Raw genomic sequence first — 15703 nt, forward strand, 5'->3', positions numbered from 1 at the left:
TCTCTGAGAGCCCAAGTTACTTTTTGAAGCAGTTGGGATTTCCATAATAGAGCTCATTAGGTTTTAGAAATCCCAGGGCGCTCTAGTGGCAATGATACATGCAGCACTTGTCGGTATTATATTTGTTAGTTGAAGTTCAAGACAGATAAAGGTAAACAATAGAAAAAGGTAATGTATAGAGAAGCACATACTCAAGATATTTACAAACCCTGACTTGAAGACAAGTAGTATATTTCCTCTATATATAAATCATACAATAGTTTACAATGTATTCATATAATATATTTGAAATGAATCAGATTAGGTCAATAACCTTGTCCACTAAATTCTTTATAGCTCCACCTTTGCTAGGTTGAAAAATCAATGACCATTCAGCAATGAACTTCAATAGTTGTAGAACATTTTTAACACATGTAGTGACTGGGTATCAGTTTAAAACTATGTTTAGTAAATAAATATGAAATCCAGCATTGCATCAATGAAGTTTATGGAAAATCAAGGTACTTACTGGAGCTGGTCTTGGATATGTGTCATACGGCGGGGGTGGACTATCTTGTTTCGGAGTTGAAGGAGTTTCTGCCTCTTCTTGATCACTCTCACTCCAGTAGTCTACAAAAATAGTACACATTTAACCTTTATTAATCACTATGGTCTGTTTAAATTAACAAAGAAAAAATAATTTTTCTACTGGCCACACCGAGTAAAGATACCATTAGACAGATCACTGGTTATAAAAACTAATTTTTACTGTCTGAAACTTGTAGGAAAACAACATAACCAATGTTTTAAAGATGACAACATTCTTAAAAAACATCATTTGAGCCTAGTATTTTTGTAACCAAAATGAGACTATCTTTAGTTAAATATTTTAAAGGCGTACAACTGACCCTAGAGTTCCATTATAGGACCACTTATTTTTACCATTTCTACAGAACGATCTTTGTTTCATACAGTACAGATCACCCACATTCTATACCACTTTAGTAAGTAAAAACTACCATATAATGACTGGCATCAACTTTGAAAAATTGAATTAGATTTGTAACACAAGCTAGATCAATATAATTTTTAATTAAAAACTTTATGACCACCTTACGGATACACCTCCATATTGTAATTCATGTATAAATTACATCTTTATGCAGCTGCATATTCAGAAAAGCTAAACATATCTGAAACTTAAAGTTTTTCAGTCCTTTGTTTTTGCATCATAAAAAAATTGCCATCATTTGGCCCATACCACGTGTTTATGACCGTACAAATGATTTCTCTAGTAAGGGTGTAATTTTCAAGGCAAACCTTACTGAGAAAGGGTATGCTTTGATCAGCTGGCTTGTAGATAGATTCAGAAACTTATTTTTACCCTAATACAATAAGATAAAGAATTGTCTGTCAAAACTCAAAACTGATAATTGGCTATGGATGGGTGATGTTACTTTATATTTTTTGGGGATCAGCACGAAGCATCCAATTTTTAAAGCTCTGCACACTTTAATAATATGTTACACATGCAGTAACTACAGTAACTAGATAACTTGCATTAAAAAAAAAAAAAAAAAAAACCATGCTTTGAGTGATGTATCCAACCACCCTAATAAAGTCTAATGTAAAGTAAATATAGCAAGCCCACCAAAAACAAAGACAATGGATATGCAAATGTACTTGTACTAAAGGAAAAAATAACTAAATACAAGGTAGCATATAGGGAGACATAGCACAAGTTGAGCATTATTACATAGAAGCATCTTTTTTAAATGCATAGACTATATGGGAAATGTCAATCATTAGAACACAACCGTACAACAAAATGACCCGTGCATAATACGTGCCCTCATACATCCTGTTAGCTCTTATCTAGCTAGTCCAAAGGAGCCATTATGTGGAACCTTGGTGCATAACAATGAAGGGGAAATAGTACACAATGATTCAGGGGCAGATATACACCCTTTCACGAATCATTCTCTCCACATGTAAAGAAATATTGTTCAGCCAGTGTTGTTTCTACCTACATGTTTTCCTTTATGTATTTATCAAACTTCTCTATTATACAAGTACATTTGCATATTCCCTGTGCTTTTGTGTGCATACTCGATTTATTTTATAGTACCACATAGTGGTTCCCCCCACTAGTTTACAATAACTGACTTTGGGGTCTCAGAAACATGTTGTAATGCCTGTACACTGGATGGTTGAATCCTATGCATGGCTTTATATCTCTTCTATCTCTCCAAAAGGGAAATCTCTCCATTTGAATTGCCACCTCTTCCCCAATGCCATGACTTGTTCCCCTTCTGCAGTAGATCACATTTTCATTATCCTGCTTTGTTATCCATAATGTAATAAAAAACAAACTACCAAGCACAAGCAAAGACCCTTTTATAAATGATGTAGCAGGTGAGAGGATACTTTATTTAGGGTACAGAGATCTTTCTGGAGGTATCTCAGAGACATGCAAGATGTGCATCAAACCCTTACATCAAAATTGAAAAATCATTTTTAAATAAATTGTGGCCTTTTTAGCAATATAAAACAAAAATAGAGAATGAGATCTTGCAATGGCTGAAAGTGGGCTTTCCTTTAAAAAAAATTGGGTAGATTGATTCATTAAAATTTTCATAGTTATTAATTTTACCAAAAATAAAAAAGCTATTATTGCAATGTATAATTAAACATGCTTTTCATTTCAGTACAGCTAATGCACATCTGCTGCAAAGCAATACAAAAAGAAATGAATTGATGTTTTGATGTCTTTAATGGGCCCTCTAAAATATTTTTGGCTACCTTGATCTTGTTTAATCCGCTCTCTCTCTGCATAACCAGAAGCCGCTGAGTTAATTCTACTAATCCACCTGTAAAAGAATAACAAATAAAAAAGAACAAATGCAGATATAAAGCTATATAAATGTAAAAAAATTAAATAAAATAAAAATAAGACAGAATGTTCCACATTTGCAAAATGTTGGCTTAGACAATGTATTGCTCATTTTCTTTACTTCTCTTCAAAAGTTATTTTTGTGTCTGATGTTTAACCCGTAAAATATATATATATATATATATATATAAAAAACTTGGTTTGTAACATCCTGAAGTAAATCATAAAAAAGAAGACAAACATCCTGAAATACACTTGATGATCTAATATATATCATTCTGTTCTGGTACTTAAAGTGATGATCACGAAGGATAAGGAAACAACCCACTAAAAAGTATAAAGTGTAGGTACCTGGATAGCAGTCTACAGTCCCCGCCACCATGATTGGGCAAAACTCCAGCACATCATGATGGCGTTGAACCTTGCATGCTCGATCCTGCCTTTTGCACCTTATAAGCATAGCTATTGCTTAGCGAGGTAGCCTATTCATAATGGTTGGCTGAAAAAAGAAGGAAATCTTCAGCACTAACAGAAAGTGCTTCACTTTTTATCCTTGTGATGTGCGTAAGAAACAAGAGGGGCATACATGCACATACCAGCAGCATTCACCAAAACCTTGCTGTTATGGTTAAAGGTCATTCTGAGAGGCCAAGCTACCACACCTAATAATGAAACAAAAGCTGTTTTTGTACCATCATCTCTTTTGTGTGGATTAGGCATTTTATTTTATTATTTTATTTATCAGTAAGATGGGCAGCTTCACTCATGTATATAAATGTGAAGGAGGTATAAAGGGGTGGGAGATCTCTGCCACTATCAGGCAGCACTGGTCAGAATGGATCAGCATTCAGCCATGCCAGCAAGGTTTTGGTGGCTGTCATGGATTTGTACAAGCACCTTAAAATACTGGCACATTACACCTTCAGCAGCTTTGTTTAATCTCCTTTTTACCAAGTCTCTAACCAGAGGAACTGACAACATTATTATTTCTTTATTTTCATTTTTGAGGGTAATAAGAAAACTGCTACCAAAGAAAACCGAGAGCACCTAGTGACAACGATTGCAAAGGAGGGTTCCTTGTAAAGGGTTGGGGGGCATTAGTAAGTGTGTTAATGTTATAGGTTTCCTTTAAAAATACAGAGCTTAGTGCAATGTCATCATTATTAAATTTTTTTAAATGTAAGCAGTGAGTGTGTGGATTTGACCAAGTATCAACCTCTTGCAGTCCCTATACTGCAGGGCTGGAACATGAAGTAGCAGCACAAGGCTTGAACGAATTTATATGGACAAAAAAAATCATTCGGATAGCTAGAGAAAGCAGAGTAACAGAGAGATAAGCTCATCACTGTGATGCTTCTGCTTTCACTGCCCATTTATAGACTGGGGCCCAGAAAAAAGGAGTTGAACAATGCTTACCATCAAACAGAGCACCTAGTGGAAGAAAAATGTACTTCAGAAGAAATTTCTCTATTGAAGAAGAATATTGCAGCAAGATTTAGTTTTGTTATTTTATCTTTGAATTGACTATTTAATACAGCCTATGTTGGCTAGAGTTCTGCTTTAAGTAAAAAAAGAAAAAGAAAAAAAAAAACAAACATTGAGCAGGATGCATTGTTAAAGTTTTGTTAAATGTTGTCCTTTAATATCTGACCCTTTTTATGTTCAAGCGTGCATTATAGCTGTAGCACCCTCCTAGGTAGGTGCTAGAAGAGAGTATAGTTTTTTGGTCTTTCTGCTTACCAGGAATATTTCCAGGTAAAAGGATAGTGCTCTCTGCCTACCAGGGAGCAGGATCCATTGGGAAGGTCTGCTCATGGTGCTCAGGCGCAGCTCAGCTTGTCTGAATGTTTCACACTGGTCCAATAGGGAGGCATATTGGAAAGTGGGAGGAATCCTGACAAGTAAGGGCACAGGCATTGTTACAGCCCTGGTTATTGGCTGTATAAATGCCAAGGGCACATGTGTGTGGGGTCTTCAGATGGAGAGCAGGGTCCCAGAGGGAGGAGGCGGCTACCCCTCCTCTGTAGAAGCTACCATGAGGCCTCAGATAGTCGACCTGAGAGCCTGAAAGTCAGATAGGAGCTGAATTCAGATGTCCTGCAGAGCTGACTTGAAAGGAGACACTGGAAAGGATCTGATTTTGCCTACAGTAAGTATAGATCTGTGTCATGGGGTCTGTCTTGTGAGGGCCATCCCTTCAGTGGAAAAGTCAGTGGACAGGTGTCAGTCAAGGGGATGCTAGAGTGTCCTGAAGATAAAGGTTAAATAGAGCAAGAAGGCTTAATTCATCCATACTAGTGGCAGTATGGTTAAAGCAGTGTGTCTGCTTCCACAAATATTCCGGTGAGGCCAAGTGAGAGTTGTCCTTATCTACTGTGAATAGTTCAATTGGAGTATCCCACTATTCCCTTCTCCCATCCAAGTTGCAAAATAAATACAAAACCAAATACCTTGGACTATTTATTGAGTAACGAGCAAATAGGAGTGGGGGGGGGGGTATGGGTAAAAAAAAAACCCAGCAATTGTCTGCAGGTAATCAAAGGAAGGCCTAAGAAGTCAACAGACAGCAAGCCCTATGGGGACAGTGCTACATTTGGGGGCGTCGTCCATCCTCTTAGTTACGGCAGTGGTTGCCACTGCCAACAACCGGGTAGATACCCAAGAAACACTATATCTGCTTATGTAAAGTGCTTGAGTGTCAGTGAAGAAAGGATGTGTTGTACAGTGGAAGAAAGTAATGTCTGCTTTACAGTCACTAGTGCAAGTGGGCTTTCAAGTTATGGTCAAGAAATCAGTAACTTGGGATGCGGGGATTGGCGCATCAGGAGTTGCGCCAGTACATGTGCTGTAGAAGAAAATGTCTGCCGTGTAGTAGGTTATAGCCAGGAGAGTTTCCAGCAGCAGTGGGGGAGTTTGGTTGCCATGTGAATGAAAGGGTGTAACCAGAGCTCAAAAGGATGCCCAAAGGAAGTCTGGCATTGTGCAGCAGAGGGGATACGGAGCATCTTGGACTGGTATGTGGCATATATTTGAATGTATCCGTGGGGCCAGTGTGGGCATTGCAGTGACATGTTGCTGAAATTGGAGCAGAGCGATTGCCAGCCCAAAAGGCTATATGTGACCTGGGAGGTAGGGGCCACCTCTGAACTGCTAACACCAGTAGTGGCTGTTCTCTTTGAAAGAGGACAAGGAGTGTCAAAAACACTGCTGGGGTCGGGACCAGTAGTGAATACCCGCACAACCATCTGTCAAACCAGAGAGACCAACATTTCAGAGGTGCAATGCACACAAGTTGTGAGAGCTGGGCAGCGGTCACAGGGTGCATTGGTTGTGGTCACAGCAACAGGAGGTCCAGCTCTTAAAGAGACAGAGGGGCATCAATGGTTCCAGAACCTGCAGTCCCCCAGTGAGGAGGAGGCATGGATCATTGATGTGGGGTCACCCAGCTTTGAGTGCCGATACGGATTCCTAGAAGAAGGAATCGCTGAGTGGGGATCAGATGTGGAGACTGAGTGGGACTGGGGAACTGAAGGAAGAAGTAGTCCTCCAAGTTCACTTAGCGAAGGTGTGCAAGGAATCTCGGGTTCTGTGAGGCCTATGCCACAAGGGTCCCCAGACTTATCCCCACCCTGCACCTATTCTCGGGCCAAAACAGAGAATGATGCTGTACAAAGTTGATCTCTAAAGTAGAGACCCCGTATGCCCCGCCTGGGGGAGGAGATAGGAAGAAACTTCCCAGATTCTCTCGTTTCCAAAGGCCCATTCAGAGGAAGGTGGCTTTCCATTGTCTTGGAAATGAATCTACACCAAGCGCAATCAATCCCATTGTGCTAAAAAGCACAGTTCCCAGCTCTTTGATTCTACTAAGAATTCCTCACCTGGTCTTTCTCCCTCAATCACCACCTGTAACATCTGAAGCCTCTCCTTCCCACTATTCTGCTAACTATGAGCTCTTTTCAATGTGTAAGAAAGTCCCACGCTATGGAGATTAGGGGAAGGGGGAGAAAAGGCTGCAGCCTCCCAAAAATATAGCCGAAGGCTATATCAAATATGTGAATGGATGGGGTAGGGAATATAGCGCTGCCCTATGAGTGTTGGGTAACAAAGCAAATAACTTCTAGTGCATCACAAGGATAATAATTCTGAGCTTATAAGTAAATATAGCTAAATAAAAAAGTTTTATACCACAAAAATAAAATAGAAAATATACATCCAGAAGATCACTAGTAAAGCATAAATGATTTGTGCAATAGTAGCATTTGTAAAGTGCTTAGTGACATTACCTAGTATAGTAGCTCCCAGTAAGGTGATTATTGTGGCATAAGGTGCAAACAATTATAAAAGTGACCTATGTGGTTTAGGGGAGGTAAAGTAAAAAAACTGTAATTTTAAATAAGAAATACTAATATTAAATATGAAAAATCTTAAAAATTGTAGTGTAAACCAAAGAGTGGAGACACAAATGAATATATAAATCCAGTGGTAAATAATATAAAGTGATTAGTGCAATAGTGTAATATATATATATATATATATATATATATATATATATATATATATATATATATATATATATATATATATATATATATATATAAAAAATATATATAAGGTGCCAGGTGGACTGTATTACATATACAAGTGCACAACAGGGTAATAAGGTGCAAGTAAACTAATGCACAGTGGAAATTATAAAATGCTCAGTGTTTCAATCATAAATAATGGTCCATAAGTGGTGGTGCTCAATCTTTGTGTGGCGATCCCAAAACTCTTTTTAGAAAAGAGGGTGCCCAGGGTGGTTATAAAATAGATGGCACTCACCAGAGTGCCCAACCTCACACAGGGGTGTTAGGCAGGGGTATATTACAAGCTGTATACCAAAGCGTGGAGATGGCTGGTCCTGTGGGTCCTAAGTTCTGCTCCTACGTCTGTACGTCTTGGTACCAAGGAGGGTAGGTATAAATCCTTCAGCACTCAGTATGCTTCCGAATAGGTACTCCTCTCGTGATGACATGCATGGCTCCGGTAGGAGTGAGTAGGTCGGTCCCCGGTAGGTAGGTGGGTGGGTAAGGGGATCGGTAGGTCGCTCTCCAGTAGGTGGGTGGGTGAGGGGATCGGTAGGTCGCTCCCCGGTAGGTAGGTGGGTGGGTTAGGGGGATCGGTAGGTCAGTGTCTCCGCTCTCACAGAGGTCGGAGAGAGAGGAAACACCGACCTACCGATCCCCTCACCCACCCACCTACCTACCGGGGTCCGACCTACCGATCCCCTCACCCACCCACCTACCTACCTACTGGGGAGCGACCTACCGATCCCCTCACCCACCCACTTTATCTCCCCTAAACCACATAGGTCACTTTTATAATTGTTTGCACCTTATGCCACAATAATCACCTTACTGGGAGCTACTATACTAGGTAATGTCACTAAGCACTTTACAAATGCTACTATTGCACAAATCATTTATGCTTTACTAGTGATCTTCTGGATGTATATTTTCTATTTTATTTTTGTGGTATAAAACTTTTTTATTTAGCTATATTTACTTATCAGCTCAGAATTATTATCCTTGTGATACACTAGAAGTTATTTGCTTTGTTACCCAACACCCATAGGGCAGCGCCATATTCCCTACCCCTATCCATTCACATATGAGCTCTTTTCAACCAGGTATTTTTAAAACATCTTGCAAGTCAAGGGGGATTGTGACTAGAAACAAAAACGGTATGGATTGCATTAGGGCACTAAGGGATTTTTATTCTGCTGCCCCTACACAATATCCTTCTCTGGGGGATCTTGTGTCAGAAACAGCTGTGGGTGAGACTGTTCATGTTAGTTCAATCCGCGGGGGTTCGCAAGAATTTTCAGTCAGAACCAAATTTAGTTATGGCATGAGCGGAATGGATTGTGCCCAGATCCTGAGAGCCAAGATAAGAGATAAAATGGCGGATGTTATGTCTCATTGGAATATCACCACTCATGAACGAACAACATCTGGGGGGGGGGGGAGGAATTTTGTAAGGCCCTCCTGGGAAAGATTCCAGACTTGTATGGTGTAACCTCCACCACAGATGTAATGAAACTGAGCCAGAACCCTGAGGAGGAATGCGCTTGTTTCTGGCGTCGCCTGAAACAAGCTGCATTAGACGCAGACCTGGAAGTTGTGTTCCGATTTACCATCCCCGAAGGTGGGAGGCCCACTGGTATTCATCTCACGCTAAGAGCTACGTTTTTAGAAGGGATCCATATGAAAATTCGAGACTGGTTATTATTAGCCAGGCCCGAATTCAATGAAATGTCTATGCCCGCCATCCTATCCACTCTTTCCACTATAGAGAGAGAGGCGGATCAGAAGAAGCAAGCCCCTCACCCAGAGTGAATCCCAGAGCGAACGAGTTGAGGGTTTAGAGAGAACACCTAACGCAGGAAATCACAGGTTTGCTATGGATGTGGAAAGACAGGCCATACGAGACCCAATTGCCCGGACGAACGAGCTGATCCACAGGGTATTTGTGGCTATTTATACTGGATGATCCAGAAACTCAACTCCGGTTGTAGGAATGACTAGCGACGGCTATGATTCATACTAGGACGATGGTAATCCAGTGTCAGCCCATATCAACTTGTTTATCGAGGAACTAAAATATCCCCTCCCTTGCCTCATTGACACCAGGGCAGCCAAAACCATTATGAGATCTAAAGATCTTAGAGGCAAGGTTCCCTTCTCAGGAGAAATAACACCAACCGTAGGTCTCACGGGTCAGACAGTGACTTTGCAAACAATTGAACCTCTCCATTGTAGGCTAGGGCAGCACACAGAAGCCGCTAGGTCTGTACTGGTATTGGATGATGTTCCCATTAATTTGTTAGGAGCTGATATTTTATCAGAAATACAGGCGTTCGAGTACACTCCAGCAAGTATTGTGGTTAGCAATGCACTGTCGGAGGAACACTTTTGTACGATAGTAGCACTGCTGTATCTAATAGAACCTGGGTTTTTCTTGAGTTGGATGTGCTGGTGAAGGTGGATCTGAATGTCTAAGCGATTGAGAAGTATGGATGTGGGTCTTCTGCCAGTTCTGCCAACAACGATTAACATCAAGCCAGGGAGCGTTTTGGCCCAATTACCACCATACCCCTTGAGTGTGGATAGTCTCAAGATCCAAATAGACCGATATCTACAGGTAAAGGTCCTCATACTAACCAAATCGCCCTAGAACACTCTGTTTTTTCCAGTGGCTAAAAAGACAGCTAAAAACCAGGAATCAACATACTGATTGGTACATGATTTAAGGGCTCTGAATAAGATCATTATTAGTGATGCTCCTCTGGTGCCCAACCCGTACACTATGCTAGCCTCCATACCACCAAATTCATGGTTTTTCCATGTCTTTTATTGAACTAATGCATTTTTCTAGGTACCACTGGACCCCCAGTGCCAGTACCTTTTTGCTTTTTCATTCCAGGGTCAACAACTAACTTGGACACATCTTCCTCAGGGGTCAGAGACTAGTCCCTTGAAATACAGTTGCAAGCTTAAAATCGTGTTAAATCAGTGGACCCCAGTGGATCCAGGAAAATGCTCCCCAGCTTGATGTTAACGGTTGTTGGCAGAACTGGCAGAAGAGACCTTTAAAGACATCCAGAGACCACAGAACACCCGGCAATTGGGCGCTATTCTCTGAATTGTCAATTACTGCAGAGACTGGGTCCTTAACACAGTGTTTCTCAACTCCGGTCCAAGTAGAAATGTGAAGCCGCACTCAGATGATTGAAATCAAATGAAATGTCTTTATTCTTCAAAAGTATCCAGGACAAACAGACAGTGTGAGTAACAGAATATGTCCAAGGTAGACGCGTTTCACGGCTCGAATGGCCGCTTACTCATTACCACCTGAGTGCGGCTTCACATTTCTACTTTTATCTTCCTGGACGGCGGATCCAGCCAGCACCTGTTTGGACACACACCTGAGCGGCATTCCCCATTCCCTTCCCCCATACATGGATGATCTCAACTCCGGTCCTCAGGGCACACTAACAGGCCAGGTTTGCAAGAAAACTGAAATACATCACAGGTGATATCATTTGCTGCTCAGTGATTGCAGTATTCTAGTCTGCATTTTCCCAAGGTAATACATAAAATCTGGCCTGTTAGTGTGCCCTGAGGACCGGAGTTGAGAAACACTGCCTTAACATATCATCCAAACTGTGACCTCTTTATGAATTAACATCACAAACCCCTTTTCAATTGTCTGATGACAACTGGTCAATCCTACTGGATTTGACCCAGGAACTCTCCAAAGCATATTTTTTTGCCATTATAACAGGGGCCATGCAATAGGAATATTGACCCAACTACACGGGTCCAGGTACCGACCCATCATGTACCTGTCAACTGCCCTACGTCCAATCATTTGATGCTCACAGGGATATGTACGAGCTGTGGCCGCCTGCGCTGTATTGTTACAGAAAGTAGGTGACATATCGTTTTGGACTCCCCATTGACCCTCTATACTCCCCATTTAGCCCAGACAAAACACCTTTCTGCTGCCAGATTGACTAAGTACGAAGTGGCTCTCCTAACACCTACTAACCTGACTCTAAGACGATGCACCATTTTGAACCCAGCATCTCTTCTTCCTGTTATCGAGGAGGAAGAGAGGGGGGGGGAGATAATGGTGTGAAAAATTACAATTTTAAAAACTTTCAAACTAACAATACTAATCTCGACCTCTAACCAATTTTCCAACCTAGCAGGACAACACGTTGAGGAACAACATGACAGCCGCTGATTCCCATTCCTTTAAGGAAAGGCAGTCAGTCCGGTGAAGGAGACTCCAATCCCAGATCCTAAGAACCTTTTTGGTCGATGGTTCCAGGTATTAAATCCTGGATGGTAAGTCACACACAGGTTATGCAGTGACTACAACCAGTGAAGTTGTGGAGAAGGGTTCATTGAGTTCCCATATGTCTACACAAGAAGCTGATCTGTGGGCAAGGGCCTGTGAGACCCATAAAGATCAGAGGATCAACATCTATGCAGACTCGAGCTATGCTTTTGGTCCTAATTGGAAGGCAAGAGGGTTCTTGACTAGTTTGGGGAAGCCGGTGAAACATGCAGAGTTGATTGATAGACTGTTCAGGGCCTTCTGCCTGCCACACAAGATAGCCATTCTGAAAGTGAAGGCCCATACTACTGATAATACTATGGAGGCCAATGGGAACGCCTTGGCAGATAGAACTGCTAAGATAGGTGCTGTGAGCCCTGTGGTGAAGACCCTGATGCTGGCCATCCCCTCTGATGTGTCTCAAGAAGAGTTTAAGAAACTGCAGTCACAGGCGGAAATGCAGGAAAAGAGGAAATGGGAGGGCTTTGGGGGCTACTCAGGGTCCAGATGACATCTGGGGTCTTGGTGATAAATGGTGTTTACCAAGATCACTTTTTCCAATGATAGCCCATTCGGCTCATTCTCCAGGTCATCAGTCAAAAATGGATGTGTGTGCACAGGTGGAGGAACATTGAATTGCCCCTGGATTCACTACTGCAATGGCCAACTCTACCGCTACCTGCTCAGTTTGTGCACTGCACAACTCAGGTAAGACCGTGGCAGTACTGAAACGGCATTCGCCCAGACCGGAGTATCCCTTCCAGCGCATACAGATATATTAAATTACATTGCAAAAGAGTGGGCCGCAAGAGCATGCTTTAGCCTGTGTGGATATGTTTTCCGGTTGGCCGGGGGCATGGTCTGTTAGCAAAGCCAATGCCACCAACACCGCAAAAATTATCCTGTCTGAGATAGTGTGTCACTGGGGTCTACCTGAAATTATTGAGTCGGATTGCGGCTACCACTTCACTGGTCAGATCTTTGCAGAGGTATGTAAGGCTCTTCACATCAACCAGGGATTACATACCCCTTCTCATCCCCAAAGTAGCGCTAAAGTTGAACGGCTAAATTAGATCATTAAGAACAGAATCTCAAAATGATGGCTGATAATGGAAAACCATGGCCTGAATGTCTCCCCATAGCTCTCTACTCCATCAGGAATGCCCCTAGACAGCCCCATGGGTTATCACCCTATGAAGTTTTGTTTAGAAGTCAACCAAAGACTGGAATGTACTTTCCTCAGCAGCTGTCATCTTTACATTCTCAGCTGGCGTGGTATGTACAGTCCCTGCAAAAGGAGCTCCAAAAGGTCCATCATAGGGTTCAAGAGTCTCTCTCGGGCCCTGACACGATAACTGGTGTACATTCTATTCAACTAGATGACTGGGTCATTGTGAGGAAACATCAACGGACGGGGCTAGAACCAAGATACACAAGGCCATTCCAGGTTCAACTGACAACACCGACTTTCTTAAAGCTTGAGGGACGCGACAAGTGGGTGCCCGCCAGCCACTGCAAGAAGCTGCTCAATTACATCGAAGAATGAGGGGTATCAGTTTTATTTATATTCTTAGCTTAGTGTATAGTGGTGATTGAAAGTTTGGGCACCCCAGGTAAAAATTTGTATTAATGTGCATAAAGAAGCCAAGGAAAGATGAAAAAATCTCCAAAAGGCATCATATTACAGATTAGACATTATTATAATATGTCAACAAAAGTTAGATTTTATTTCCATCATTTACACTTTCAAAATAACATAAAACAAAAAAATGGGTGTCTGCAAAAGTTTGGGCACCCTGCAGAGTTAATATCTTGTACTGCCCTCTTTGGCAAGTATCACAGCTTGTAAACGCTTTTTGTAGCCAGCCAAGAGTCTTTCAATTCTTGTTTGAGGTATCTTTGCCCATTCTTCTTTTAAGGTCTATCCATAGATTTTCAATTATGTTGAGGTCAGGAGATTGTAAAGGCCATGGCAAAACCTTCAGTTTACGCCTCTTGATGTAATCCCCCATGGATTTTGAGGTGTGTTTAGGATCATTATCCATTTGTAGAAGCCATCCTCTCTTTAACGTCAGCTTTTTCACAGATGGCATCAAATTACCATCCAAAATTTGCTGAAATTTTATTGAATCCATTTTTCCTTCTACTCGGGAGATGTTTCCTGTGCCACTGGCTGCAATACAACCACAAAGCATGATTTACCCACCCCCATGCTTAACAGTTGGACAGAGGTTCTTTTCATTAAATTCTGTGCCCCTTCTTCTCCAAACGTACCTTTGCTCATTCAGGCCAAAAAGTTAAATTTTAACCTCATCGGTCCACAGAACTTGTTTCCAAAATGCATCAGGCTTGTCTATATGTTAATTTGCAAAGTTCAAATGCTGATTTTTGTGGTGAGGAGTGGACGTAGAAGAGGCTTTCTTCTGATGACTCTTCCATGAAGACCATATTTGTGCAAGTATCTCTTTATAGTGGAATAGTTTACCACAACTCCAGTGTCTGCCAGATCTTTCTGGAGGGATCGTGCAGTCAAACGTGCTGTTCTGTCTGATATTTTTCTTGGTCTTCCAGATCTTGCTTTAACTTCCACTGTTCCTGATGACTGCCATTTCTTAATTACTTTCTGAACAGAGGATATTGACATCTGAAAACGCTTTGCTATCTTCTTATAGCCTTCTCCAGCTTTGTGAGTGTCAATTATTTTCAGTTTCAGTTTTCTAGACAACTGTTTAGAAGATCCCATGGTGCTGATTGTTGGGGCAAGGTCAGATGAGTCTGGGCATTTAAAACCTTTGAGATTAACATCAACTGGTCTTCCCAGACGATGACTGAGAACAATCCATGACACTGGCAGGTCTCAGCCTTGCAAAGGGGGCAGTGCATGCTATAAATTCTGCAGGGTGCCCAAACTTTTGCAGACACCATTTTTTTGTATTCTGTAATTTTGAAAGTGTCAATGATGGAAATAAAATCTAACTTTTGTTGACATATTATAAGAATGTCTAATCTGTAATTTGATGCCTTTTGGAGATTTTTCCATCTTTCCTTGGCTTCTTTATGCACATTAATACAAATTTTTACCTGGGGTGCCCAAACTTTCAATCACCACTGTATTTTAGCGAGGGCAACGATGAAAAGCATCCAAACCTATTGTTTAAAATGCATCTCCAACTAGCTAAGATGGCAAACAGGACAAATTGCTGGGTTTGCTTTAAATCCCCACTGAGCCATTACACTCAGCAATGGCAGCAGTTCATGCTATATACAATGTTCGTATTGGTATGAAGAAATATGAGAAACTTGCAAAGACGACCAGGAGACACTTGTCTATAGAACGTAATGACACATTCCTAGAGGGTAACATCAGTTATAATTTTAATGTTAGCTCTGGCTCCTGTTCTTTGGTTTCTAATCCAGTATGGGTATCAAGACAACTAGGTAGTCCACAGATGTGCTTCAACCTTTGTTTTGGCAAAGGGAATCGATTTGTAGGATCTACCGCTTGTGAGAAAAGTATAACACTCAATCTTACCAATGAAACCCCTGGTCTCTTTAATGACACCAATTGACCAGATTATATCTTCTGGAAGGAAGGGTGTGATGTTCAGACTGAGGGAGCAATCCCCCAGTCTATTATGTTATTGCTTTGTGCCTGTGACCGTCAGAGAAATTCTTACTGTACGGTTCTGACCGGTCCTTATTATTTCTTATGTGGTTCTGCCGCTTATAAGCCAATTCCCCCTAATGTGAGAGGTTCATGTGCTTTAGTGAAGCTTGTATCGGCATCCTACATTGCAGCCGATCGTGAGGATCTGCTGGTGCGAAGGAAGGCAAGGACGTCAAGGAGAGCTAGCAGGGAACGGTTCTCCAACCACGGCTAAGCCTGTGCATGGTTCCCAGCTTGGACTGGGTAGGGAATTTAACTTATGAAGCGATTGAACAATT

At 41.5% G+C, this 15703-nt stretch overlaps 1 protein-coding gene across 5 annotated transcripts in view; it reads right to left on the reverse strand.

Moving 5' to 3' along the window:
- The window catches only part of CNKSR2 (connector enhancer of kinase suppressor of Ras 2), a 546683-nt gene that overhangs the window by 87354 nt on the left and 443626 nt on the right, over positions 1-15703 (reverse strand). For all 5 annotated transcript variants that reach the window (XM_082245580.1, XM_082245579.1, XM_082245578.1 and 2 more), the window contains 2 exons: positions 2782-2849; positions 509-609 (listed from right to left, as the gene is read on the reverse strand). In XM_082245580.1, the coding sequence (XP_082101706.1) occupies positions 509-609; positions 2782-2849 (169 nt within the window). The remainder of the gene's footprint in view (positions 1-508; positions 610-2781; positions 2850-15703) is intronic.

Source organism: Pelophylax lessonae (assembly GCF_965119305.1).
Source record: "Pelophylax lessonae genome assembly, chromosome: 2".
NCBI lineage: Eukaryota > Metazoa > Chordata > Amphibia > Anura > Ranidae > Pelophylax > Pelophylax lessonae.